The sequence below is a fragment of the Hyperolius riggenbachi genome, chromosome 2 (assembly GCF_040937935.1).
Source record: "Hyperolius riggenbachi isolate aHypRig1 chromosome 2, aHypRig1.pri, whole genome shotgun sequence".
Classification (NCBI taxonomy): Eukaryota; Metazoa; Chordata; class Amphibia; order Anura; family Hyperoliidae; genus Hyperolius; species Hyperolius riggenbachi.
In genome coordinates, this window is record NC_090647.1 from 88770654 (window position 1) to 88797661 (window position 27008).

Below are 27008 nucleotides of genomic sequence, written 5' to 3' on the forward strand. Positions count from 1 at the left end.
TGTTGCCTGGTAACCGGAGCGTCTGATCTGTACTAATTGAAGCCCAGGAGAAGGTCACCGGGCAGAAGCGACAGCAGCTGCCAGAGCTGGGTTCCGGGTCGGATCCGCTGTGTGCCGTGCCGGGGGCGGAGCTCCTCTTAGCCAGCATGATCAGCACTCAGGTGGGTGTTCCCAGCACCCCCCTCTCTCTCTGCACTATTGCAGCTGTGCTGTGCCAGTAGGGTCACTTCAGTGTAACTTGCTGCTTACCCAACAAGCTATGAAGACTATAGCAGGATCCCACTATGACTGCTATTTATCACTTGTATTTCAGGTTGCCACCCCTGGGCTGTAGTAGTTAGGGATAGTGAGTCACTGGCCTGGAACAAGCATGTGTTGTGTTGTTGCAGGTCATTGAATCACTAAAAAGAGGAGTTAACAATTCAGTATTGTGTATTTTTTTCCCCCACTACTGCATAGCGGATCAGTGAATAATGGCGCACAGCGCCTATGCATAAAAATGGCGGCACATTAAAAAGATACGCTTATCGCTATTTATCGTTAGTACTGCATAATAATGGCGCACAGGGAAAAAAGAAGAAAAACGGCACACAGTATCATTATTTATCAATAGCGCCGTTCATATGCCAAACAGCAGACATAATTGCACACACTAACGTTATTTATCAATAGCGCGCTAGCCAAACTGCAGACGTTATGTAACTGCAAAACGGTGGTGGTGTTATGCAGCAGGTTGGTGGTCAGGCTAAGATTTAGCCAGATATATTTGAATTTCAATCTTGTGCGGGGTCATTTTTGAGGTTTCTCGCCGCATACTTTACATTTTAAATTTTTTTGCACAAATAGCTAGAGGGGAGCGGGGACGTGGGACCCAGGTGGTGGGGGGGGGGCAACCCCCCTCCCCGCCAACCGCTGTCACCCCCGTGACCCGTCATGGCTGCTACCCCCTCCAGCATGGTGGCCCCCTCCCCACCCACTGGCTGTGACACAGAAATGGATAAGTTTCTGTGTACAAAACTGCCTGTGTAGAGGGGAATCCGTTTTTACATTGTCCTTCACTACCCCTCCGTGTGTGCGGGGTCGATCACGCTCCAGGAAAATGCTGCAAATCCGGACCGTCTGTTCAGGTTTTTAAAATGGATCCCCCTGAACGCAGACAGATCCATTTTTTTTTGTTTGTTTGTTTTTAAAGTGAAGAAGGATGCTATTTTTAACATTGGTATCTGTGGCTCCGTTTTTGATGTAGGCCAAAAACGGAGTCACGGATACGTTTTTAAAACAAGTGTGAACCTAGTCTAACTGTTAATGATAAATCTGTCCTAAATGCCTGGTAGAGGTATTTATCATATGCTTAGCAAAGCAAGATTCATCTGTCCCTTTATTTTCTTCTCTTTTCCACAGCTCAATGGTGACCTTCTGAAGCCACAATTCATGGACCAGCTGAATTATCTCAGAGATAAAAGCAAGTCTGTGTCGGATAAAGAGAAATGTGACCGTCTGGCTGCTTGTCTGCTGATATCCTCCAAAGCAGCCAGTAGTATGAAGCCATCCAGACCTCCAGACAAAAGTCCACCGAGGCCAAAGACTGCTATGGCTGCTCTAGGTAAAGGCTGAAGCAATATTCGCTCTCTATCAGATTGGGGGTCAGAGTGATTTCTTCTTCGGAATGATCAGAAACAAACGTTTTCTTGTCCATTTACTGTGTGAATGTGTTGGTAAAAATTGACTAGTTCTACTGTACAAGACTCATCATTATTCAATATTTCAATTGGCCTTGTAGTAAGAGAGATGGATATGGAGGCTGTCATATTTATTTCCTATATACCATGCTAATCCCTGCGCTGTCCTGCTGACCTTTCTGACTTCAGCTGTTTGAAGCACTCACCTGCAGCAGGCATATGGCTATGGTGTGGTCCAACTTTAGATGCATAACCAAATCTGCATTCTCATTCAGGGTCACTGCCTGAATGTATTGTTTAAATTAAAATAAATATGGCAGCCACCAATATATAACTCACCCTGCAGGAAGGTGAATCTGAGCTGGCTGTGGGTGAGATGTAGCTAGACATGTGGGCGGGACATAGCTGTGGCTGACTATGTGGGTGGGTCATAGCTATAGCTGGTTATGTGAACGGGACACAGCTGTGGCTGGTTATGTGGGCGGGATTCAGCTGTGGCTGGTTGTGTGGGCAGAGCACAGCAGTGGCTGATTGTGTGGGTGGGACACAGCTGGGCTGGTTGTGTGGTTGGAACACATCTGTGGCTGAATGTGTGGGTGGGACACAGCTGTGGCTGGTTGTGTGGGCGGGACACAGCTGGGCTGGTTGTGTGGTTGGAACACATCTGTGGCTGAATGTGTGGGTGGGACACAGCTGTGGCTGGTTGTGTGGGCGGGACACAGCTGTGGCTGATTGTGTGGGTGGGACACAGCTGTGGCTGATTGTGTGGGTGCCTGGTGGGACACAGTTGTGGCTGGTTGTGTGGGCGGGACACAGCTGTGGCTGATTGTGTGGGTGGGACACAGCTGTGGCTGGTTGTGTGGGCAGGACACAGCTGAGGCTGGTTGTGTGGGCAGCACACCGCTGTGGCTGATTGTGTGGCTGGGACACAGCAGTGGCTGGCTGTGTGGTTGGAACACATCTGTGGCTGAATGTGTGGGTGGGACACAGCTGTGGCTGGTTGTGTGGGCGGGACACAGCTGTGGCTGATTGTGTGGGCAGGACACAGCTGTTGCTGATCATGTGGGCTGGACACAGCTGTGTCTGTGGATGAGACACAGCTGTGGCTGATTGTATGAGCGGGGCACATGTGTGGGCAGGACACAGCTGTTGCTGATTGTGTGGGCTGGGCATAGCTGTGGTTGTTTGTGTGGGTGGGACACAGCTGTGGCTGTTTGTGTGGGCGGGACACAGCTGTGGCTGGCCATGTGGGCTGGAAACAGCTGTAGCTGATTGTGTGGACAGGACACAGCTGTGTCTGCGGATGGGACACAGCTGTGGCTGGTTGTATGAGCGGGGCACAGCTGTGGCTGATCATGTGGGCAGGACACAGCTGTTGCTGATTGTGTGGGCTGGGCATAGCTGTGTCTGATTGTGTGGATGAGATACAGCTGTGGCTGGCCATGTGGGCTGGAAACAGCTGTAGCTGATCGTGTGGACAGGATACAGCTTTGGCACGGTGACATAGTTAATAGCGCTCTTCCCTTGCAGCTCTGGGTCCTCGGTTAGAATCTGGGCAGAGCAACTATCTGCATGGAGTTTGTATGTTCTCACCATGTTTGTGTGGGCTTTCTCTGGATGCGGTTGTTTCCTCTCACATCCCAATAAAAACGTATAAGCTATTTGGCTTTCCTGTAAACTGGCTTTAGACTATGATGGACATATGACTATGGCGGGGATTAGATTGTAAGCTCCACTGAGGGACAGACAGTTAGTGCCAAGACTATACTGTATACTTTGTAAAATACTTCGTATGATGTCAGCACTATATAAATACAAAATAGATTAATTACAAATATGGATAGTCGTATGGGTGGGACATGGCCAGTGAGTAATCTGGCTCTCTTAAAGGAGTTCTTTCGTGAAAAAAGTAGGCAGTTAAAAAATGTGACAGATGACAGGTTTTGGGCCAGTCCATCTTTTTAAGGGGGATTCTCAGGGCTTTCTTTATTTTCAACAGCATTTCATGAACAGCAGTTTAACTGCCAAAATAGCAAGATATCAGCCGGCCTCCCTAATCACTTGCACACTATTATGTCAGTTAGATTTTGCAACTGTTGTTCAGGAAATGCTGTTGAAAACAAAGAAAGCCCTGAGAATCCCCCTTAAAAAGATGGACTGGCCCAAAACCTGTCATCTGTCACATTTTTTAACTGCCTACTTTTTTTTAGCGAAAGAACCCCTTTAAATGTTTTGCCCTTTTCTTTAAAGTGGATCCGAGATGAACTTTTACACATTGCATAATTGTGTTCCTTTCCTATTGTGTATAGGGCATTCCTCAAGCCAAATACTTTTTTGTTTTTGTTTTAATACTCGAATTCCCTATAAACGAAACAAGCCACACCCACAGGTTTTCAGAGAGCCAAGGCACTTTCAGACAGTAGCAAGGGCTCATGGGAGCTCAGTCTGGGCAGGAGGAGGGGGAGGTATTACTAGCCAGAGATTTCAGAGGCAGAAGGGAGGAGGAGGGGGGATTAGGTTTTTTTGCTCAAGATGCAGATAAGCCTGCCTCTGTGTAATGTTTACAAACAACATGGCTGCTGTCATTGTATCACAGGAAGAAATATTCTTATTCTATTAAAGCTGTTTGCAGCTAGATTTGCTGTGTAAACTATCTAAACTTTAGATAAGATATATAGACAAGTTACTTGTTATAGTTAGTTTTTCATCTCGGATCCGCTTTAATCTCCTCTGTGAGTACCCGGGCAATCCTGTCTACAGCTGAATACTCACCACACAACAAAGGAAGATGGATCACAGCGAAGTCCCATGATGACGAGCACGAATCAGACGTCAAGCGATCACAGTACTTTGTGCGGGAGTCGTCGGGGATCTTAACCTCCTTAGCGGTAACCCCGGGGTAAGCCGCCGCGGAGGATTTCTCAGACCCTGCTGGGTTGATTTGCATAATTTTTTTTTTTGAAACACGTGTTTGGTCCGATCGCCGCCGATCCGCCCCCCCCCGGCGATACAGGCCCCTCCCCCCCGCATACCCCTTGCGCAGCCTGGCCAATCGCCGCCAGGCTGCGCTATGGGGTGGATCGGGACTCCCTGTGATGTCACGACGTTGATGATGTCGCTCCATTCGTTGCCATGGCGACGGGGGAAGCCCTCAAGGAAATCCCATTCAGAATGGGATTTCCTTATGGGCAAGCGCGACGGCGGCGATAAGACGGTACGGGGGGACGCCGCAGGGAGGGGGGGAAGCATGTAGCTAGCGCTAGGCTAGCTACATGCTAAAAAAAAAAATAGGTTAATAAAAAAACTCCCGCGGGAATCATGCCGCCAGGAAGGTTAAAGATCCGATCAGCCATGACGGTCTATTTTGCTACGCAATGCTAAATGACGTTGGCATGATCATGTGCATGTACCTACATCGCTCAAAAAATTGCCGGTCGTCGGGAAAATCGTCTGAAAAATCGTGAGGTGGGTAGGGGCCTTAATTGCTTCATTTCTGGGAAATGAATTGTCTGCAGATCCCTTCATGTGTGTCAGACCCGAGACCTAACATGCTTTAGGAGAATGTCCTGTAAATTAGGATCATTCACATCATGATGAATAGGTAGATACTGATTGACATGAGGTGTGACCAGATGTGCAGCATACTGCTGGATTAGGGTTGACTTCATCAGCTGACAAACTCCTCTGAGTCCTGTTTGGACTTGAATGGTAAAATATTCAGATTCTCCCCAGCAGAACAGCTCTATGTAATTCATAAGGCATGGTACTTAGTTTTGTAATTGTTACTTATTCACATCTGTCTCTTTGGAAGACACCAGTTCGTTCGTTCGTTCGTTCTCATCTCTTCTCATCTCATCTCATGATGGCTGGATAGCTTACTGGTTAAGAGTTCTGCCTCTGACAGAGGAGACCTGGGTTCAAATCTTGGCTCTTCCTGTTCAGTAAGCCAGCACCTATTCAGTAGTAGACCTTGGGCAAGATTCCCCAGCACAGCTACTGCCTATATAGCACGTCCTTGTGGCTGCAGCTCTTGCACTTTCAGTCCATCTCCTCACTAGTTCACAGGGTACTGATCGTGCGCTGCTAAAATGACGGCGTACGGAGTTAGGAAGCGCACGGACCGGCCGGTCATTTTAGCAGTGCACGATTAGTACCCTGCGAACTAGTGAGGAGACGAAACGGGAGAGCGTGGACCTACGGAGGCGCACCCGATCACTAGATGGATATGCATTGGCAAAGACCTGTATCTGATACGCGCAGAATGCTTCTGGAGGCGTAAGTGTTATTGAATTATTGCGCACAGAGGCAGTGACAACATTATTACGCTATGTGGCGTTTCTTGTTTTTTTATCTTTTTTATTGAGCAATTTTTACTGGAATAAAGAAAAGACCTTGCAAGAGGCCTGTTTTGAGAAAATCAGAATCGTGGAATTGATTGGGTGTACTGTAGAGCGCAATTTCAACCTGGCTAATAGGTGGGCTACATCTGGTGAGCAGTGTGGCTTGCAAAGTGTTGGATTATCACTGTCACAGGGTGAAACCATAGAGACACGGTGTTTGGAACGTTTAAAGTGCTCTGTTTCCTGAACTGTATTACCCTATGTGGAGATTTTTCTTTCTTACAGAAATAAGTGAAGCTGCCTAATATCACTGCCTAAGATCCACCTGAATATTGAGGTGGTGATAATCTGGTGAGCATTTAATGAGAGGGGGTGAGGGATACAGCTTTTGAAGTACACCTGGGGAGCACAAAACACGGGTGATGTACAGTAATAGGAATTTTTTAGACTGAACAATATTACCCTATGTGGAGTTTTTTGTTTATTGCAGATCTGGAGTCTGCCAGGTTAAAAGTCTGCTTCCTGTTCACTTCATTGCCCTGCATAGCTGCAGCTAAGGCTGGTGCTACGAGCCCCTGTCCCAGTAAACGATATTCCCCGGTTCCCTTGATCGGTGGTTGTTGTAGTCTAGATTATTATTGGAGTGGCATCTAGCGCGCTCCTTCTAGCATTGATCTGTATCATTTGTATTACCGTGTCTTGTCTTATACCTCGCGATCGCACTGTCTCCAGCGGTGGCTGACTGTGGGTCCTCCAGTCTTGTTCCTTGTGGATCGCAGTAGCGGCAGTGGATCCTCCTTGCCTGAGTTCCTGGAGTGTAGACCACAGCCGCGGTGGCTACTGGCTGCACTCATCTGTCTGTCTTGTCCTGTGTTAACGTCTGCTGTTGCCTGGTGTAAGGCAACCGATTAGCAAGCGTTTACATTATCTGTTTGTCTGTGTTGATCGCTTGCTGTCGCAAGCGTTCATTCTGTCTGTCTCTGTCTGTTTGTGTTCCTTTGTATTACTCGTTACTAGTTAGGGTGGCACGCTTGTCACTGGGCGACTAACGCGCAGTGATCGTGTCTTAAACGTGCTCTCTGTTGCGAATCAGTGCGGAGTTTGCATTTAGCTAGCGTTTGTTATTTTCCTTACGTTGTTTATTTTACTGTGTGTTCCTTTATTCCTTTCCTGCTGTTTCGCCCTGTTGTGTTTATCTGTCTGCTATCGCGGTTCTTGCGATTAGCTCTCTCGTTCTATCTGTCCTGCTCTTGAATGTCCGCCGTTGCTGGGTGGCGACTAGATTGGCGGACATTCACCCAGTCTGTCCTTGCTCTTTTCTGAGTTGTGCAGGTTACACGCTGCGGCGTGTTTTCACTGCACAGCCATTGTTCATTGGGATTTGTGGGTCGCACAAAGGCATGGTTGCTCTGTGCTCCACAACTCCCTCTTGTGTCTGTTTCTGCTTCTCCACTATATTTGGGGAAATCCCTGTTTCTCGTAGAGCGCTTGTGCGCGATCTCCTCTGCATCAGCGTGCACGTTGCACGCTGACTGTGGATATTATCCCGCAACCCTCACACATCTCTGGTCCACCCTTGCTGCTGCCACTGCTTCTCACATTCATTGCTCCCCATTGCATTGCAACAGACCAATGGAAATCCTCCCTTTTTTGAGAAAGAAGCCCCATTGATCTGTTGCAAGTCAATGGGGAGCCTCATGCTACTGCCAGAACTCCAATCTGCATAGCAGCACTTGTACCCTGCAGTGTGGACCCGAACAGCGCTAGCAGCAGCGGTGTACCCAAGGTGACAGAAGATCGGTGAATAAAGTGCCGACACGTATGCGGGGAACTGCCTAGGCTTCCATTGATTCCGTCAGCATCTGATGTGTCAACGATCATGTGCTGCAGAGCCTTCAGTTCCGAACTGACAGATTTGCCTTGCATAAGAACCATTCACATATCTGCGGATCCATTATGCTGTGATAAGTGGAACGATTTTTGTACCAGTGTGAAGAGGATCTTTAACAAAGGATTGAACTTCATCCCAATCAGTAGCTGGTACCCCCATGAGAAATCTTTACCTTTTCTCAAATACAGCATCACGGGATCTGTATGTCTGACATTGTGGTGAAACCCCTCCCACAGTTTGATGTCATGACCATGGTCCCGACAGTTTGCTGTATGTGATCCTCATTGCATTGTGGGAAATAACGTCTTTTTCCAACTGCCAAGCAAGCAGTATCTCCTTCTACATAGAACTCTCGGTAACGAACACACTGTACAGATCACCTGACAGGACTAAAGCTGTCACCACCAGTGATCAATTTCAGAATGTAAATCAGGGAGAGGAAAGATTTTACAATGGGCAAACACTGACTAAATCGTCTATAAATTAATATTGTAAAACAAAATCAATTGTATTCATTATGTTATTTTCACTACAGGACCGTGTGGGTGGAACGCTGTATTCGAGCCACTAGGTCCTAATGAATATGCACTAGGCAATTCATAAACAGGAGCATATCAAGGTGCATTTTTAATATATCTAGCACATCCTAACAATTCCCCATTGACCCAGGCAAGGGGTGCAAACTATGTTTTGTTAAGGGCTCGTTTGCACTATCGCGAATCCGCATGCGTCCAACGCATGCGGATTCGCACATGTAATGCAAGTGGATGGGCCTATTTCCACTGTAGCGTTGTTGAGGTGCGTTTTTTTCAGCGATGAAAAAACGCACAAAAGAGCCGCTGAATTCGCCTGCGAGTGGAATGCATGTATTTAATAGGGAAATCGCTTGCGGCTTTGTCATGCAGTTTTCCCCGCGATTTCGCATGTAATGGTATGGAAATTTACACAGGCAGCGACATGGTTAAATTCGCCTGCTTCTTAGCCATGCAAAATCGCATGCAAAATCGTGGGGAAAACGCATGCAGAAACGCATTTGCATGCGATTTCGTCCGCGGTGGAATCCAGGCGATTCCGCACCACAACAATGGAAACGAGCCCTAATACATCCAGTCCAGTTCTGCGGGATTATTTATGTTCTCAAAAACTCCAGTCCTGGGAGATCTTAAAGTGGACCTGAACTCTTGCACAGGAGAGAAGGAAAACATAGAGAAATGCACCCTGTATGTATTAAGACAGTTTAGCCTGTTTTATTCCCTCTCATTTATGTCTAATCACAAGATGTAATCTGATCTCTCCCCTGTGTCACATGACTGCCACGGCAGACATGGCAGATAAGCTCATTTGAAATCTCAGTCTGTTAACAATATGTCTACATCCATGAATCAGGAAGTAGATACACAGCAGATTTATTTTAGGATTTGGATCAGCTGTAACAAAGAAATGTTTTTTTATTTAAAGGTTATTATGCTGTTGTCTATCTTTTATAGCAGAGAGGAGTTCTGAGTTCAGGTCCACTTTAAAGAGTAACTGTAGTAAAAATAACATAATGAATAAAATAGCTTTTTCTTTACAATATTCGTTTATAAATGATATAGTCAGTGTTTGCCCAATGTAAAATCAATCATCTCCCTGATTTACATTCTGACATTGATCACAGTTGGCAACGTCTTTACTCCTTTCAGGTGAACTCTGCGGAATGTTTGTTAAGTGAGCGTTCCAAAGCCAGTACAAATTATTCCTGGTCTCCCAGAATGCCCTGGGGAAGGGGGTGTTTTAACAATAGCTAATCAGCCTAGGCTAAGCATCACTGGGAGGGCGGGGTTACATATCAATATACAGAAATGTGTAGCTGAAGGAAGTGGTTTTGATGCTGCAACCAGGAAAATTACACTAAAAGTGGGTCTTCTGAATAGGTTACTGCATTCTACTATATGGCATTCTCTCATACAACAGGTCCTATACTTGTTGCAAGAATTATTTCATACCTTTCAGTAACCTAAAGATAACAGAAGAAGTAGGAGCAGGTTTCTAGGAAAGCGATTCTAGTGTTATTGATTGACTCAGAGTACAGCAAAGAGTAACGCATGTTTGATGTGGTTGCTAGGGAACCGAGCAGTCATTATTTTATAATGATTGCTAGGGGTGACAAACACAGTACCAACTTACCGAGACTGTTACTCTACTTAGCTGAGGACCTGAAATGTGTGTGCTCTTTAATTTTGTTAGCAAAAAGGCCATACTGTAAGTACAGCTCTATACATTGCCAAAAAGGAATGGCAAACATGACTTTAGCTTTCTTACTTTGCTGTACGTGCAAATAAAACACATTTATTCAAATACACAGTGGCTTGCAAAAGTATTTCGGCCCCCTTGAAGTTTTCCACATTTTGTCACATTACTGCCACAAACATGAATCAATTTTATTGGAATTCCATGTGAAAGACCAATACAAAGTGGAGTACACGTGAGAAGTGGATCGAAAATCATACATGATTCCAAGCATTTTTTACAAATAACTGCAAAGTGGGGTGTGCGTAATTATTCGGCCCCCTGAGTAAATACTTTGTAGAACCACCTTTTGCTGCAATTACAGCTGCCAGTCTTTTAGGGTATGTCTCTACCAGCTTTGCACATCTAGAGACTGAAATCCTTGCCCATTCTTCTTTGCAAAACAGCTCCAGCTCAGTCAGATTAGATGGACAGCATTTGTGAACAGCAGTTTTCAGATCTTGCCACAGATTCTCAATTGGATTTAGATCTGGACTTTGGCTGGGCCATTCTAACACATGGATATGTTTTGTTTTAAACCATTCCATTGTTGCCCTGGCTTTATGTTTAAAATCGTTATCCTGCTGGAAGGTGAACCTCCACCCTAGTCTCAAGTCTTTGGCAGACTCCAAGAGGTTTTCTTCCAAGTTTGCCCTGTATTTGGCTCCATCCATCTTCCCATCAACTCTGACCAGCTTCCCTGTCCCTGCTGAAGAGAAGCACCCCCAGAGCATGATGCTGCCACCACCATATTTGACAGTGGGGATGGTGTGTTCAGAGTGATGTGCAGTGTTAGTTTTCCGCCACACATTGCGTTTTGCATTTTGGTCAAAAAGTCCCATTTTGGTCTCATACGACCAGAGCACCTTCTTCCACATGTTTGCTGTGTCCCCCGCATAGCTTGTGGCAAACTGCAAACAAGACTTCTTATGCTTTTCTGTTAACAATGGCTTTCTTCTTGACACTCTTCCATAAAGGCCAACTTTGTGCAGTGCACGACTAATAGTTGTCCTATGGACAGATTCCCCCACCTGAGCTGTAGATCTCTGCAGCTCGTCCAGAGTCACCATGGGCCTCTTGACTGCATTTCTGATCAGCACTCTCCTTGTTTGGGCCTGTGAGTTTAGGTGGACGGCCTTGCCTTGGCAGGTTTACAGTTGTGCCATAGTCCTTCCATTTCTGAATGATCGCTTGAACAGTGCTCCCTGGGATGTTCAAGGCTTTGGAAATCTTTTTGTAGCCTAAGTCTGCTTTAAATTTCTCAATATCTTTATCCCTGACCTATCTTGTGTGTTCTTGGGACTTCATGGTGTTGTTGCTCCCAATATTCTCGTAGACAACCTCTGAGGCTCTCACAGAGCAGCTGTATTTGTACTGACATTAGATTACACACAGGCGCACTCTATTTAGTCATTAGCACTCATCAGGCAATGTCTATGGGCAACTGACTGCACTCAGACCAAAGGGGGCTGAATAATTATGCACACCCCACTTTGCAGTTATTTGTAAAAAATGTTTGGAATCATGTATGATTTTCATTCCACTTCTCACATGTACGCCACTTTGTGTTGGTTTTTCATGTGAAATTCCAATAAAACTGATTCATGTTTGTGGCAGTAATGTGACAAAATGTGGAAAACTTCAAGGGGGCCGAATACTTTCGCAAGCCACTGTATAATCGAATGAGATGAAAATTGGTGCTGCCAAGAGCATGCCCAATCGATGATGCGACCAATTTTGGGCCGACAACGGTTTTGATCGGACATGATGTAAGGCCGACGTGTTTGATCGGGTGCGCAGCAGTAACAGCGTGATATATCGGGTCGAGCGAAAAATGCGATTTAAACCCCAGCGTAGCCCCCAGTGCCCCGTGCATGGATACTTTACCTGTCTGTGTTCACCACTGTCTCTATCTCCGCACTCTTCCCATACACGTGGCCCACTTGGTTGCCGGCATAATATGGACACGTGTGTGACGCCACCTGCGCCAATGTGCAACACGCTGGCAACCACATGGGGTAGGTGTATGGTAAAAAGAGTGTGCGGATGGAGATAACGGTGGACACAGACAGGTTAAGTATCCATGCACGGGGCAATGGGGGGGGGGGGGGGGACATTTTACACTAGAGGGGGCAGCACCTTGGGCGGCAGGGCAGCGGATGCGTCGTCACTAGGCCGATCCCCACAAGATTCCACGCTGAAATTGATCGGGAATTGGCCTGTGGTGTATGGGCAGCTGACAGATCTCTCTCTCTCTGTATGGGCACCGTTAGGCCTTGTTCACAATACGTTCCGATTGCATTAGCGTTCACGTTGGACGTTTTTTTAAGCGATTTTTTTTTTTTTCTCCCCCTTCCCGGTGATTTATGTTTGTTGGATGTTTTTGGTAAGAGTTTTTGTAGGTGTTTTTGCAGAGCGATTTCATTTTTTCACTTCCTGACATCAGTCAGGAAGTGAACTCTTTAATCCGGAAAAGAATAAATACAATGTTTTTATTCCTAAAAACACGAATGCAAACGCTGCACAAAGCGATTTTGTGAGTGTTTTGCGTTTTCCCTATACCTTCCATTGTAGCAAAATCACTCCGAAAATGGTCCATGCAGCACTTCTCTAAGCGGAAAGGGCACGGATCGCCGTAATCTTAACTAGCGCATAGGATAGCATGGTGTAGGCACTTTCAGGGCTATTTTGAAAAATCGCAGGCGCTTAAAGGGATACTGTAGGGGGGTCGGGGGAAAATGAGCTGAACTTACCCGGGGCTTCTAATGGTCCCCCGCAGACATTCTGTGTTGGCGCAGCCACTCACCGATGCTCCGGCCCTGATTCCAGTTCACTTCTGGAATTTCTGACTTTAAAATCAGAAAACCACTGCGCCTGCATTGCCGTGTCCTCGCTCCCGCTGATGTCACCAGGAGTGTACTGCGCAGACACAGACCATACTGGGCCTGCGCTGTGCGCTCTTGATGACATCAGCGGGATCGAGGACACGGCAACGCAGGCGCAGTGGTTTTCAGACTTTAAAGTCTGAAATTCCAGAAGTGAACCGGAGGCGGGGCCGGAGCATCGGTGAGTGGCTGCGCCAACACAGGATGTCTGTGGGGGACGGTTAGAAGCCCCGGGTAAGTTCAACTCATTTTTCCCTGACCCCCCTACAGTATCCCTTTAAAAAAATCCCAAATAGCCTCCAGTGTGAACAAGCACTCAGTGTTCTGAATCAACAAAAGATGTTTTCAAACATGAGAGGTTTAAACTGCTGTAGACAAAAAAGTCAAGTAGGTAGGTGTAGCTACTCTTACACCCCTCGTCTGAACTATATTCTTTTCACAGACTTTTGTAAACAAGGCATGATAATAACCTATAGTATGTGCTTTCAGAAAGGGCGCTGGCACGGTCAGGCTGCTATTCTAGATGTTATTATTCTTCTCTCAGACAAGAAGATACACTGAGAGAGATGAGAGCTGTCACAATGGTACAGTAAATCAGGCACAGTTCTCTACATTCACAGGACTCTGCTCTATAGAAAGCAAGCGAGGAATTGTGAAGTATTTCTAATGGCTTGTTTAGTTCTCACTGTGTACGCTGCATTTCTATACAACTGCTTAACAGACTACCCATTGCTTTGACTGTTGCAGCCAGTGGCGTAAACAAACAAACACAGCAAGGGATGTATCCGCAGGGGGGCCCAGACAACGCAGGGGGCCCCGTGGGGGGAGAAGTTTCCTTTCCCTGTCCTGAGAGACTGACAACTAAGGGTACGGAGAGAAAAAACGTTCTGCTCTCTTAACAATTGTTGTATTGGCTTCATCTGCTCAACCACTGATAACAAATAATACAAAGTTTTGTAGACAAATATTTGTAGACATTCCCTATTGAGTGTGCAGCAGGCTCTTGGGTACAGCGCCCAGCTCCAACCTCTCTCCCCCTCCCCAAGTGTTCTGTACTGTAGTGATGCTGGAGGAGTCTGCAGAGCCAGTTCTGCTCCATCAGAGGAGGTCAGAGTGAATGTAAGAAGCTTAGGTGAGAGCACACTTGTCTGTCTGTGATTTCTGCACACCATGTGTGTCTCTATGTGTGAAAACATGCATGTTTTATCACAGAAGCTAAAGTAATTGATAAAGAAAATGTGTGCAGTGCTTCACTGCTGTCTGTTTATATCTGCATGGGAAAAACACATGCAAGTGTGCATTAGCCAATTGAATAACATCGGGGGGGGGACCCCATCCAAAGGGGGCCCAGTGATTTCTAGTTATGCCTCTGGGCGTACCTAAGGAGCTTGGGGCCCCAGTGCGCATTTTACATGGACCTAAACCTACCTACCAAAACCTACCAAGGACAGTTTCAGTGTCCGAGAAGTGTAATCAGAGTAAGGAAACAGTTAGATTACTATGCATATATAAAGGTGTCTATTACCAGTATAGCACCAATGAAAAACTAATAAGAAGGATGAAGGTGGGCCCCTCTGGTCCAGAAGCCCCGGAGCGGTCTCAACCTCTGCACCCCCACTGCTACGCCACTAGTTGCAGCTTTCACTATGCCTGTTACAGCTTAAAGCCTGCTGTTAATTTTTGTGCTGCAGTTTTCCATGCACTGTGCTTGTTATAATGAAAGTGATTGCATTGGCATAATGTGCATGTTAAAAACACACACACATAGGAGTTAATTGACTAATCTACTCTAAAACAGCAATTTTACTGTTACTTGCGCTTCTAGCGCCTGGTGCTCAGTACCGAGCGCTGAAGCTGAGCGCCGTCCTAGCAGCAATGCTATGCTGCGTACCCCGGATAACAGTGATTCAGAGGAACCGATGATTGTCAGACCCCAAATTACATTTCTTTCTGAGTTGCTACAACTCGGAGGCAGAACAGTATTTAACGCCGTCGGGGAGTTTAGCGGCAGCAGGGAGAGTCGACATTCGGCTCGCCCTGCGCCCAACTGCCCGTCGCCTTAAGGTGGCCATACACTTATAGATTTGCAGCAGATTCGACCATCAGATAGATTTCTGTCAGATGCCTGTCAAGTTGAATCTGACCTGAATCGATCTGATGCGTGCCACACACTAGGAACAGATTTCCAATAGATTTAATTCTGAAATCTATTGGGAATCAATCTAAATGCATTATTGGACCATTAGATCCAATGCAACTCTATGGGCCATCGATCTGCTGCCAGCAGCAGATCGACCTAGATTTTCCATCCTGTCAGATAGATCAAATCGATCGAAATCAGACGCAAATCGATTGATCCATATAGTTGATAGAATCGATTGCTGAAATCGACCAGTGTATGGGCCCCTTTAGTGTCTAGCTAGTCCTCTGATTTTGTACAGTACAGTACAGAACAGACTGCATAGGAAATCTGTGTCTTCGCTTGTTCTGTCTGTCACTCGGCAACACAATGTGGGAAAAGCCCCTCCTCCTTCAGCCCTCTAATTAGACAGTGTTAACTGATGATGTCATCTTCTCGCTCTCCGTTCCTGTAATAAAGTTCTTGCAATTCTACTGACAGCATTGTTCAATGCAGCAGAGATATCCATCTGCAATAATTCATTCTTTAATTAGCACATTGTTCAATGGAGATGTGGCGCTTTATACATTAATAATAATAATGTGTTAATGTTGTATTTGCCCTTAGTACAGCGTTAAGTATTGACAGTCTGGGTAACACACCTATGTGAAAGAATTTAGTTTGCGTGTAAATTCGTTCAATACCTGAAGCATCAGATGAGCTGAGTGATTTAACCTTTAGCTTCAAATAATTTTTTTTGCAAGTTCAAGTTCAAGCACTTTATTGTTATTGTGTAGTGTAACATAACAAAACTTCTTTTCATGACAACCCCAGAGATGCATAGAAGAGCAGCAGGGACAGCCATACTATCTGTATATAACACATACTGTATATAAATAAATACTTGTACTACTTACATAACATATGTATTGTACTGTCCACGTTTCAGTGAATTATATATAGCAAATAAAGAGAAAACTGCTCCAGGCATTTTCCATCTTTACTATGTCAGGCTGAAGCCAATCCTGATGCTATTTTCTCCCTTACTTTTTTTTTTTCTCTGCCTGAAATGGTATATGTGTTGCCAGCCCTCCTCCCCACTCAGCTCTGTACTCGGATTAGGAACTGCACTGTCATATCTAGTTTGCTTTGAAAAACATGTGATCAGAATATAGATTTGATTTTAGCAGCTTCTGCAGAGGGGTGAGGTTATTAATCTTCTATTTCCCTTCTGAGGCTCAGGTCACACTGAACTGCTCTCAGCCAATCAGCAAGGAGCAGGAATGTAGGAGGGGAAGAAGGAGAGATTTCAAGGCTTTCTTTAGCTTACCTCTCCCTGGCAATGTATGAGAAAAAGACACAGGCTGACTGAGATAAGATTCATTACAGCAGAGACATGTATGGTTATAATCGAATGCTTGCAATGCAGGGTAAGGTTGTAGACTGCATAATAACCACAGAGCAGTGGGCAATTGGAATTCAGTTTTTTGGCTGTCGCTGTCAATCCCACTTTAAGTGACAGTTACAAAGGTAGAAATAGAGCATATAAGAAGAAAGACATCTGAACTAGTCTATCTAGTAGTGTAGATTAGCAGCTTTGGGCCCCATTGTGAGTTTTACATTGGGCCTCCTCAAGTGCTCTATAGATAACAATTGATATGTAGCACCAAAACCTGCCAAGGACAGCTGCAGTGTCAGAGGTGTAAGCTGGGGAGGGGGATAGTCTGTTAGGCCCAGTGCACACCGAGTGGTTTTAGGAGGGATCCGCCAACCACATCCGCCTGTGAAAACGCTTGGCTAACGTATTTCAATGGGATGGTGCACACCAGCGGTTTGAGGTTTTTAGCAAACCGCAAACGTGCCTCCTGCTGCACGTTTGCGGTTTGCAGAAGCGTTTCTGCCTCAATGTAAAGTTTAGGAAAAGCTCAAACCTAGATCAGAGCTGTTTTCCAGGCGTTTTTGTTACAGAAGTTGTTCAGTAACAGCTTTTACTGTAACAATATTTGTACTCTGCTACCCAAAAACGCTTCCAAAAACGCAAGGCATGCTTAGAAAACGTCTCTAAACATGCCTAGAATCGCTCTGAAATCTGCTCCAAAAACCGCTAGCATTTTGAGGATCTGCTAGTGGTTTTGGTGTGCACTGGGCCTTAATGGTTACACCCATGCTCGAATGTACCCAAATTCGATTCAAGTACATTCGAATTCGGCTCCAGGTCAAATTCGGATTCGGCCGTGATCACGACCATAGAATTCGATTCGAATTGGAGTCGTGATCGGCAATTGAATTTGGGTAATAGTCGTGATCTTCTTCTTCTTCTCCTCCTCCTCCTGCTCCTCCTCCTTCTTCTTCTCCTTCTTCTCCTCCTTCTCCTCCTTCTCTTCTTCTTCTTCTCCTCTCCTTCTCCTCTTCTTCTTCTTCTTCTTCTCCTCTTCTTCTTCTTCTTCTTCTCCTTTTCTTCTTCTTCTTCTTCTTCTTTTCCTTTTCTTCTTCTTCTTCTCCTTTTCTTCTTCTTCTTCTCCTCCTTCTCCTCCGTCTTCTTCTCCTTTTCTTCTTCTTCTTCTTTTCCTTTTCTTCTTCTTCTTCTCCTTTTCTTCTTCTTCTTCTCCTCCGTCTTCTTCTCCTTCTTCACCTCCTCCATCTCCTCCTTTTTTTTTGTGTGTTCATATTGTTCCTCTTGTACCCCTTGTACCCAACTTAATGTTTTTTCCCTTACAGAACTCAACTGTTGTAAAAAAATTTCTTCAACAGCATAGCTAAATTTTTAGCGTAATAGCTAGACCCTGGCGGCGGGAACACAGACAGCAGGAGGTTAAATGCAGCAGCAGGAGGAGGAGTGACATGTGGCAGCAGGCAATGTAACGGGCCATGGCACCTAGCGTTGGTACCACGGTTGTAATAATAAACACCATACAGCAGGAGGTTCCGGACAGCAGTCGTGAAGCCCACATTGTGTCCAATACACAACTGGGACAGCACAGTTTTCAACCCAGACACCTCAGATTTTTTTTTTACAACAAAATGTAGCTATTGTAGTGGCGTAATAGCTAGTGGCGCATGGCAGCAGCGCATAATTCTGGGAACACAGACAGCAAGAGGTTAAATACAGCAGGAGGAGGAGTGACATTTGGCAGCAGGCAATGTAACGGGCCATGGCACCTAGCGGTGGTACCACAGCACCTACAGAAACACCAGGCCACATTAGCAGGGGACTGAAGATTGATGTTGTGAAAAAATAATTCCCAGCCACCTCATGTCCTCGCGACAACAGGTGCCTGGAATGTGCCTTCAATCCAGGCCTGGTTGATCTTCAGAAATGTGAGTCTGTCCACAGACTCTGGGGACAGACAAGAGCGCTTCTCCGTGACCAAGCCACCGGCCGCACTGAAGCACCTCCCGGACAGCACGCTGGAAGGGGGGCAAGACAGGACTTCCAGGGCGTACTGCGCCAGCTCACTCCAGATCTGTAAGCGCTCGACCCAGTACTCCAAGGGGTCCACAGGCTCCTTGCCGGTGTCAAGCCCACTGAAGGACCCCATGTAGTTGGCCACCATCCGGGTCAGGTGCTGGCTGTGACTTTGAGAGGAGGATGCTGCTGCACGCACCTCATCTCTCGGCTGCTCTACCATCATGTAGAGTGCCTTTGTCAAGGACAGCAGGTCTCCTGGGCACCTGATGATGCTGCTGCTGCTGGCTACAGGCACTGGCTGCTGTGCTGGCTGGACAGGTACAGAGGGGGTGGAAGACTGGGGGAAAGGCTTCCTCCAATCGCCGAACAAGGATCTGCTGCAACTCCCTTGTTTGCTGCTCGGGGTCTCCAGCAGGCAGGAACTGACCCACCTTCCCCTTCAGCCATGGGTCTAGGATCATGCTGATGCAGGCGTCCTCCCGTGCTTGCATCTGCTTCACCCTGGTGTCTGTGCGCAGGCACCACAGTATGTGCGCTGCCATGGGGAACAGGGTGGTCCGTCCAGCAGAGACATCAGGGTCAGTGGCCTCAAGTTTGCTGTCCTCTTCCTCTGGCCCCTAAGCCTCTTCCTCCTCTCTCCGCTGTTCCCCCTCAACAGCAAGGTCCAGGACCTCCAACTCCTCCTCCTCCAACAACTCAAAATCCTGTACAGAAGTGGACTGCGCATGTGGCTACTGTTCCAGCTGGATCAGGGCCTCCTCTCCCACATCCAGCAGATCACCCAGGGCCCTGTCCAGCAGACAAACAATGGGCACCCACTGGCAGAAGGATGCCCGTTCCTCGCTGACCAGGTTGGTTCCCTGCAGGAAGGGAGCCAACACCAAGCAGACCTGTTGCATCTACCCCCACTGTGCGTTGGAGAGGAGCTGGAGTTTTGTGGTGCCGGCGAGAGTGCCCTCAACGATGTGGTGGTGGACAGCCCTCCTCTGCTCAACCAGCGGCTCCAACATAGCCAGGGTGGAATTCCAGCTAATTGGCACATCGATGACAAGGCAGTGTTGCATGTAGGCCAGATTTGCTGCGGCAGCAGCTGAGCGGCGGAAACTGCGCACAATTTTCTGAGCCGCTTCCAACAGATTGTCCATCCCCTGGTAGGTGCGCAGGAACTTCTGCACCACCAGGTTCAGGACGTGGGCCAAGCAGGGTACGTGGGTCAAATGTCCCCTGTTGATGGCAGCCAGCAGGTTGGCCGAATTGTCGGACACCACCAATCCGACTCTGAGGCCTCTGGAGGTCAGCCACGTCTTCTCCTGCTCCCTCAGGTAGTGGAGCATGTTGGCTGCCGTGAGACTGTTCTTCCTCAGGCTTCTCAATGGCGGGCCTTCACACTGCTGTTGAGGCGGGGTCGCTTGGCAGCGGGAGCTGCTGCTTCTCCCCTGACCCCGCATGGTGGCACCACATAGTGGACAACTGGTGCCGCTGATGCGCCGGAGGATGGACCTGCTGCTTCCTTGCTGGTGCATTCCACCAGGCTGACCCAGTGGGCCGTGAAGGACAGGTAGCAGTCTGTCCCAAAATGGCTGCTCCATGAATCCATGGTGACGTGGATCCGCTCACTCACGGCGTGATCGAGCGAGCGGCCCATGTTCGCCATAGCAAAGCGGTGCAGTGCTGGGATCACCGTGCGGGAAAAGTAGTGGCGTCTTGGGATTTGCCACTCCAGGATCCCGTATTGTAGGAGCGTTCTCATGTCACTCCCCTCCTGCACAAAAGAGTATGGCAGGAGCTGGGAGCACATGGCCCGGGCAAGCAACCTGTTCAGCAGCCGGATGCGCCTGTTGGTGGGAGGCAGAACCTTGGTCACACCGGGAAAGGACTCGCTGAGCAGGGTCTGGCGGCGTTTGCCTGCATGGGAAGATAAGGGGGCGACTGTGGAGGGAGCAGATGAGGCCACTGAGGACTGGCTGCCCGGGGAAGGGGGGGGGCGAGCAGTGAGTTTCTGTGCACCTGCTGCTGATGCTAGATGAGCAGGAGGGTGGGATACTGCTGCTGCTGAAGTCTGTGCAGTGGCTGTCTGGCTCTGACCACTGCCTGCACCACTGTCCTTCAGCTTCAGAAACTCACTGTAGTCCTGAAAAAATTTGGTCTTCAAATGGGTCTGCAGGCACAAGGTACCCAACAACTTGTTCAGATCGCGACCTCTGCTCAGGCTGGCACCACAACTGTGGCAAATGGCACGAGTCTTGTTGTCAATGCACACAGTGAAGTACCGCCAGACTGGGGATTTCAACTTGCCCTTCAAGCTTGAGGGCTGAGGAATTTTTTTGCCTTTGGAGGGCTGTGGTTTTTTTTCCCTTTGCTTGGAGGAGCTTTTGTGCAGGTGGTGGTAGCGGCTGAAGCAGCAGGCTGTGGCTCCTGCCTTCCACGCCTTATGCTCGCCGCCATGCTGCTTCCGCGCCTCTGTGTCAGAGACGCCTCCTCCTCCGATGACAAGCTGCCTTCACCCAACTGTGGTGGTGGCACATAGGGACGGTCCCCCACCTCATCATCATCATCATTCCCAAACATCTCCTCTGAGCCCTCAACCAACTCCTCTGCCCCAACATCCCCTACATCAGGCCCCTCCTCCTCCTCATGAAATTTTGGTTGTTGTGAGCCAACAACATGCTCCTCCACCTCATACTCCTCCTCTTTGCATGCCCCCATCATCTCCTCCTCAAACTGTTCCACAACATCCCTCAAAATGCTTGCGGTCCCTGGGGTGAAGAGCGAGCTCAGTGAGGGCAGGCTGGTCGCTGGGGTCGACGTGACCTCACGTGGTGGTGTAGACCTGCTGCGGACCGGAGTGCTGGTGGTGGCACTGGTCTCACTGGTGCTGGAGATCTGGCTGGAAATGGTGGCTTGCTGCTCCACCATCATTTCCACGACAGCCTGCGCCTGACTCTCTGCAATGGGCCGGGGCGACGACCCGTCTCAAAGACTGCTCCCTCTTCCACAACTCTGCGGTCAGTTGCTGGCAGCGGACCAGTCACAGACCTGCTGCTGGCAGTGGCTGCAGCAATGGCGCTGCCTCTCCTGGTGGTGCCTCGCCTTCTACCTCTGCCAGTCATTGTGCAATAATATAGAAATACAATAAGAAAAACAAAAAACAAATATATATATATATATATATATATATATATATATATAGGGCGGGAAAGGATGTAAACTTTAATAAAGAGTCTAGGTTGGTGGTGACTGGTGGTGAGTGATAAAAAAAAGAAAGTTTTTTTTGTTTTTGTTTTTTTTAATAGTAGTAGTACTAACAGTAGTGTAGTCTACAGTAGTCGATAACTAACTTGTGTGACAGACAGTGACAAATAAAAGTCTGTCACACACGGACGCAATCAATAGGGTCGGGCAGATGACAGTCACAGATCACAACAGATGCTGGCCTGGCCTAGTGGACTGTGAAGTAACTATTACACAGTAGTAGTGAAGCCTGCAGCACTAAATAAACTCACAGACTATAGCAATAGCAGTACAAATTACGTAAACTAGTACGTAGGTAACAACTAACTATAACCCCTAACTCTGTGACAGACAGTGAGTAAAAATAAAAGTCTGTCACACACGCACACTATCAATAGGGTCGGGCAGATGACAGTCACAGATCACAACAGATGCTGGCCTTCACAGTAACTAACGCAGTACTGAAGCTAATAAACTCACAGACTAACAGTACAAATTAACTAAACTAGTACTAGTACACAGCTAACTATAATCCCTAACCTACCTAAGCTAGTAGTAGGCTAAGGCTACCTAGGCTAGCAGGCCCTAGCCTGTACACAGACCTAACACTAGCCTAGCACAATATACAGTATATACACTACACTAGCTGACTGAACTATAACAATCAAATCACTGGCTATCTGTAAATGAGTACAATAAAGGTGTTAAGAATGTGTTTAGGAGGTAAAACGCTGTGTTAAACAGTTGAAAAGCACTTGCTAAGACACACAGCAGCACTGGAGATGCTCTCAGTACCGCAGAGTCACAAGCAAGGACGCGCTCCCTAAGATGGCCGCCGCCTTATATAGAGGAGGGGTGGGCCAGTCTCCCCTCCTCTGATTGGTGGCTGGGGCCATCGGGTTGGCCCAATGACGTCATCCCCTGGATACCGAAACCGAATTCGTGATCACGCGCTAACGCCCGTGATCACGGCCGAATTAGAGAGTGACTATTCGCGTACATTCGAATTTGAATTCGGGAGCAGTATCGCTCTTCGAATTCGAATTCTGCAATCATGAAAATCTACCCGTGATCACGGGTAAATTCGAATTAGCAATCTCTGGCGAGCAACCCTGGTTGCACCTAATCAAAGCACATACAGAGATGATCATTACCAGCACCAATAAAAAGCTAATAAACCAGTTGAAGGAGGGCCCCTCTGGCCCAAGGGCCCTAGTGCAGTCACTACCTCTGCATCCCCTATTGCTACACCACTGCGTCTATGTTTCTGTGACTTTTGACATGGTTGATCATCTTGTATATACGAGACATTTTTTATTTCAGCAAAACAGTACCTCACGAATTCGGTTTCGGTATCCAGGGGATGACGTCATTGGGCCAACCCGATGGCCCCAGCCACCAATCAGAGGAGGGGAGACTGGCCCACCCCTCCTCTATATAAGGCGGCGGCCATCTTAGGGAGCGCGTCCTTGCTTGTGACTCTGCGGTACTGAGAGCATCTCCAGTGCTGCTGTGTGTCTTAGCAAGTGCTTTTCAACTGTTTAACACAGCGTTTTACCTCCTAAACACATTCTTAACACCTTTATTGTACTCATTTACAGATAGCCAGTGATTTGATTGTTATAGTTCAGTCAGCTAGTGTAGTGTATATACTGTATATTGTGCTAGGCTAGTGTTAGGTCTGTGTACAGGCTAGGGCCTATATAGTGGTTTGATAACGCTATAAAAGAGCTGAAAAGACAAGGCCGAAAACTTGAGAGGCTGTGGCGCAAATCTCAGTCCCCAGAAGACAAACATGCCTTAATCTTCCACTTGAAGAGCTACCAAAAGGTAATCACGGGAAAAAAATCATCCTTTCTATCACAAGAGATTGCAAATGCAGTTAACAAACCAGCCCAACTGTTCCGCACAGTGGAAAAACTCTGCAACCCAGCATGTCAAAAACTTAATATCGAGTCTTCAAAGGACCTCTGTGACCAATTTGCCCATTTCTTCACAGACAAAGTCTCCGCTATAAGGTCCGCCATCCAACTTACAGCATCTGAGCCTAATATAGCGCCGAAGACCATTAGCAGAGACAACGTAACACCTTGGTCAAACTTCAAAGAAATTGATGAAGAAGTCACATCAAGCATCCTCCTTCACGTCCGCCTAACTACCTGTGACCTGGATCCTGGCCCAACACAGTTCATGTTGAACTGCCCCGACCTGTTCGTACCGGTATTCCTCAAAATTGTTAACTGTTCCTTACAATCAGGGATATTTCCTGCTTTACTGAAGGAAGCAATCATCAGGCCTCTCCTCAAAAAACCCTCCCTGGACCCAGATGCAATGACCAGCTACAGACCTGTCTCTAACCTCCCCTTTCTGGGAAAGCTAATCGAAAAAGCTGTATACCTCCAGCTAGAAGCCAGAATCCTACAAAATAACAGTTATGACCCATTCCAGTCTGGCTTCAGGAAACACCACAGCACTGAAACTGCCCTCATCCAAATATGCAACCACCTGCTCATGGCAAGAGACAGCGGAGAGTGCTCGATCCTCATACTGCTAGACCTTTCTGCAGCCTTTGACACAGTTGACCATGACATCTTGATAAACAGGCTACAGGAATACTGCGGCATTGATGGCATAGTACTTCAGTGGTTCCAATCCTTCTTGAGTGGCAGAACCCACAAAGTGTCTATGGGGCCCTTCCTGTCCACCCCTGTAACACTTAAGTATGGGGTGCCCCAGGGCTCAATCCTCTCTCCCCTGCTTTTCACGATTTACATGCTACCGTTGGGAAAACTAATCCAAAAACATGGCCTGACATACCACTGCTATGCAGACGACACCCAACTATATCTTTCCTTCAAGCCTGGTGTGACAGACCCAACTCCAACTATAAACGCCTGCTTACGTGAACTACAGCAATGGATGAATGACAACTGGCTGAAACTAAATGCAGACAAAACTGAAGTCCTTCTGATTGGAGGGCAGAGCATGATAACAAAACAACTTAACTTGCAGTCTTCACCACTGGGAATAGGAGGCACGGATCTACGCAGCTCTGATCATGTGCGTAGCCTGGGAGTTCTAATTGATGGGGATTTAAACTTCAGAACTCAAATCTCTGCTGTGGTGAAATCATCCTATTTTCACCTGAAGAACATTGCAAAAATCAAGCACCTCATACCCCCAGAAGATCTGCCAACCTTAGTCCACGCCTTCATCACATCCCGACTGGACTACTGCAATGCTCTCTACACTGGCCTTCCAAAAAAGGCCTTGTACCGCCTACAGCTGATACAGAATACTGCTGCCAGACTGCTAACCAACCAACCCCGTCACTGCCACATAACGCCAGTCCTGCATTCCCTTCACTGGCTACCTATAGAATGGAGGGTCCTATTCAAGATCGGCCTACTGACATTTAAATCCCTGAATAATCTAGGCCCTGGATACATGAAAGATATGTTACAGCTGCGAAGCAATCCCCGCATTCTCAGATCCACAGGTTCTAATAATCTAGTCATACCCAGAGTCCACTTAGAAACTTTTGGTCCCAGAGCCTTCTGTCATGCTGCCCCTACGTTTTGGAACTCCTTACCTCAACAGATCAGGACAGCCCCATCCTTGGACGTGTTTAAATCCAGACTGAAAACCCACCTGTTCAGTCTGGCATTTGCAGAAATATAACTTTTGTTGTGTGAATACTTCATCCTACCAATTACTGAATCTGAGAGAGCCTAAGCGCTTTGAGTCCTATGGGAGAAAAGCGCTATAGAAATGTTATTGTATTATTATTGTAAGTATTATATGTAGGCCTCAGTTGCCTGAACTGAGGTTAGGTAAAAGGCTTGGTTCGCAGAGTCTACCTTTAAGCAGAGTTTCTTGCAGAAGAGATGATGCGGTCAGTTACCAGGAACATGTTCCCTGTGGAAGGCCACATAATGGGTTATCAGGTCTAAGGTCTAACTGCTCCAACCGTTAGACGACAGAAAGGTAAACAAAGCCGATATTTACAAAACATTGCATTCTTTGTAACTAGGGTATAAAGCAATAGAATATTAATTAATAAAGTGGGTCACATGCCCATGCCCGCCAATTGTAGGCTTGGGGGTATGACTCAGATGATGTCACATTTAACTGTTTCCTGACCAGTATTAAAACAGATGATAGGCTGCAGAGAGGCAGTCTTCTGCTTCCTGACATTGCTGGCGGCTTCAACCCTTTTACCTTTATTTATGTCTTGTTATCTTATCTAAATGTATGCTGTTTATACGTAGTTTAGATGTAACTTAGTAGTATAGACTGAAGATAAAGACTGATTACCATTCACTAGGAATGGAATCAAAAAGCTGTAACACAATGGACTACAGAACAATCTGCTTTGCTAAGATGTAACGAAATGTATTGTCTTATCTGTTGAGTGAATAAACTCCTAAACTTTGAGGATGCCTAAGAAGTTCTATCTCCTATGCTGTTGCTGTGATGAGAGTCGTGTTTGCAGCTCTTATTAATGAGTTGCTGGTGCCGGAAAAAAGGTGTAGTGTTGTTGTCAATAGCAACCAATGTATAGTTTCTTACAACAGTGACTCATGCACAATTAGCATGGATAACTCACCCCTAATGGAGCCCAGTGCTACTCCTTACTAATAACTTCCAGCATGCGCCCTCTTGTGGCCACTGGCCAGTTTACAAACCAAATATCTTAGAAAAACTATATCACTACAGTGGTTTGCAAAAGTATTCGGCCCCCTTGAAGTTTTCCACATTTGGTCACATTACTGCCACAAACGTGAATCAATTTTATTAGAATTCTACGTGAAAGACCAATACAAAGTGGTGTACATGTGAGAAGTGGAACAAAAAAAATCATACATGATTCCAAACATTTTTTAAAAATAAATAACTGCAAAGTGGGGTGTGTGTAATTATTCAGCCCCCTTTGGTCTGAGTGCAGTCAGTTGCCCATAGACATTGCCTGATGAGTGCTAATGACTAAATAGAGTGCACTTGTATGTAATCTAATGTCAGTACAAATACAGCTGCTCTGTGACGGCCTCAGAGGTTGTCTAAGAGAATATTGGGAGCAACAACACCAGGGGCTTGATTCACAAAGCGGTGCTAACCTACTTAGCACGTCTAAAGTTTTTAGACGCGCTAACCAGGGTGCTAAGTAGGTTAGCACCGGATTTCTC

At 46.9% G+C, this 27008-nt stretch overlaps 1 protein-coding gene across 1 annotated transcript in view; it reads left to right on the forward strand.

Moving 5' to 3' along the window:
• The first annotated feature begins 5 nt into the window (after window positions 1–5).
• Window positions 6–27008, forward strand: part of TEX26 (testis expressed 26) — a 50762-nt gene continuing 23759 nt past the window's right edge. Inside the window, exons 1-2 of the mRNA XM_068267030.1 lie at window positions 6–161; window positions 1402–1603. Coding sequence (XP_068123131.1) covers window positions 147–161; window positions 1402–1603 — 217 coding nt within the window. The 5' untranslated portion in view covers window positions 6–146. The remainder of the gene's footprint in view (window positions 162–1401; window positions 1604–27008) is intronic.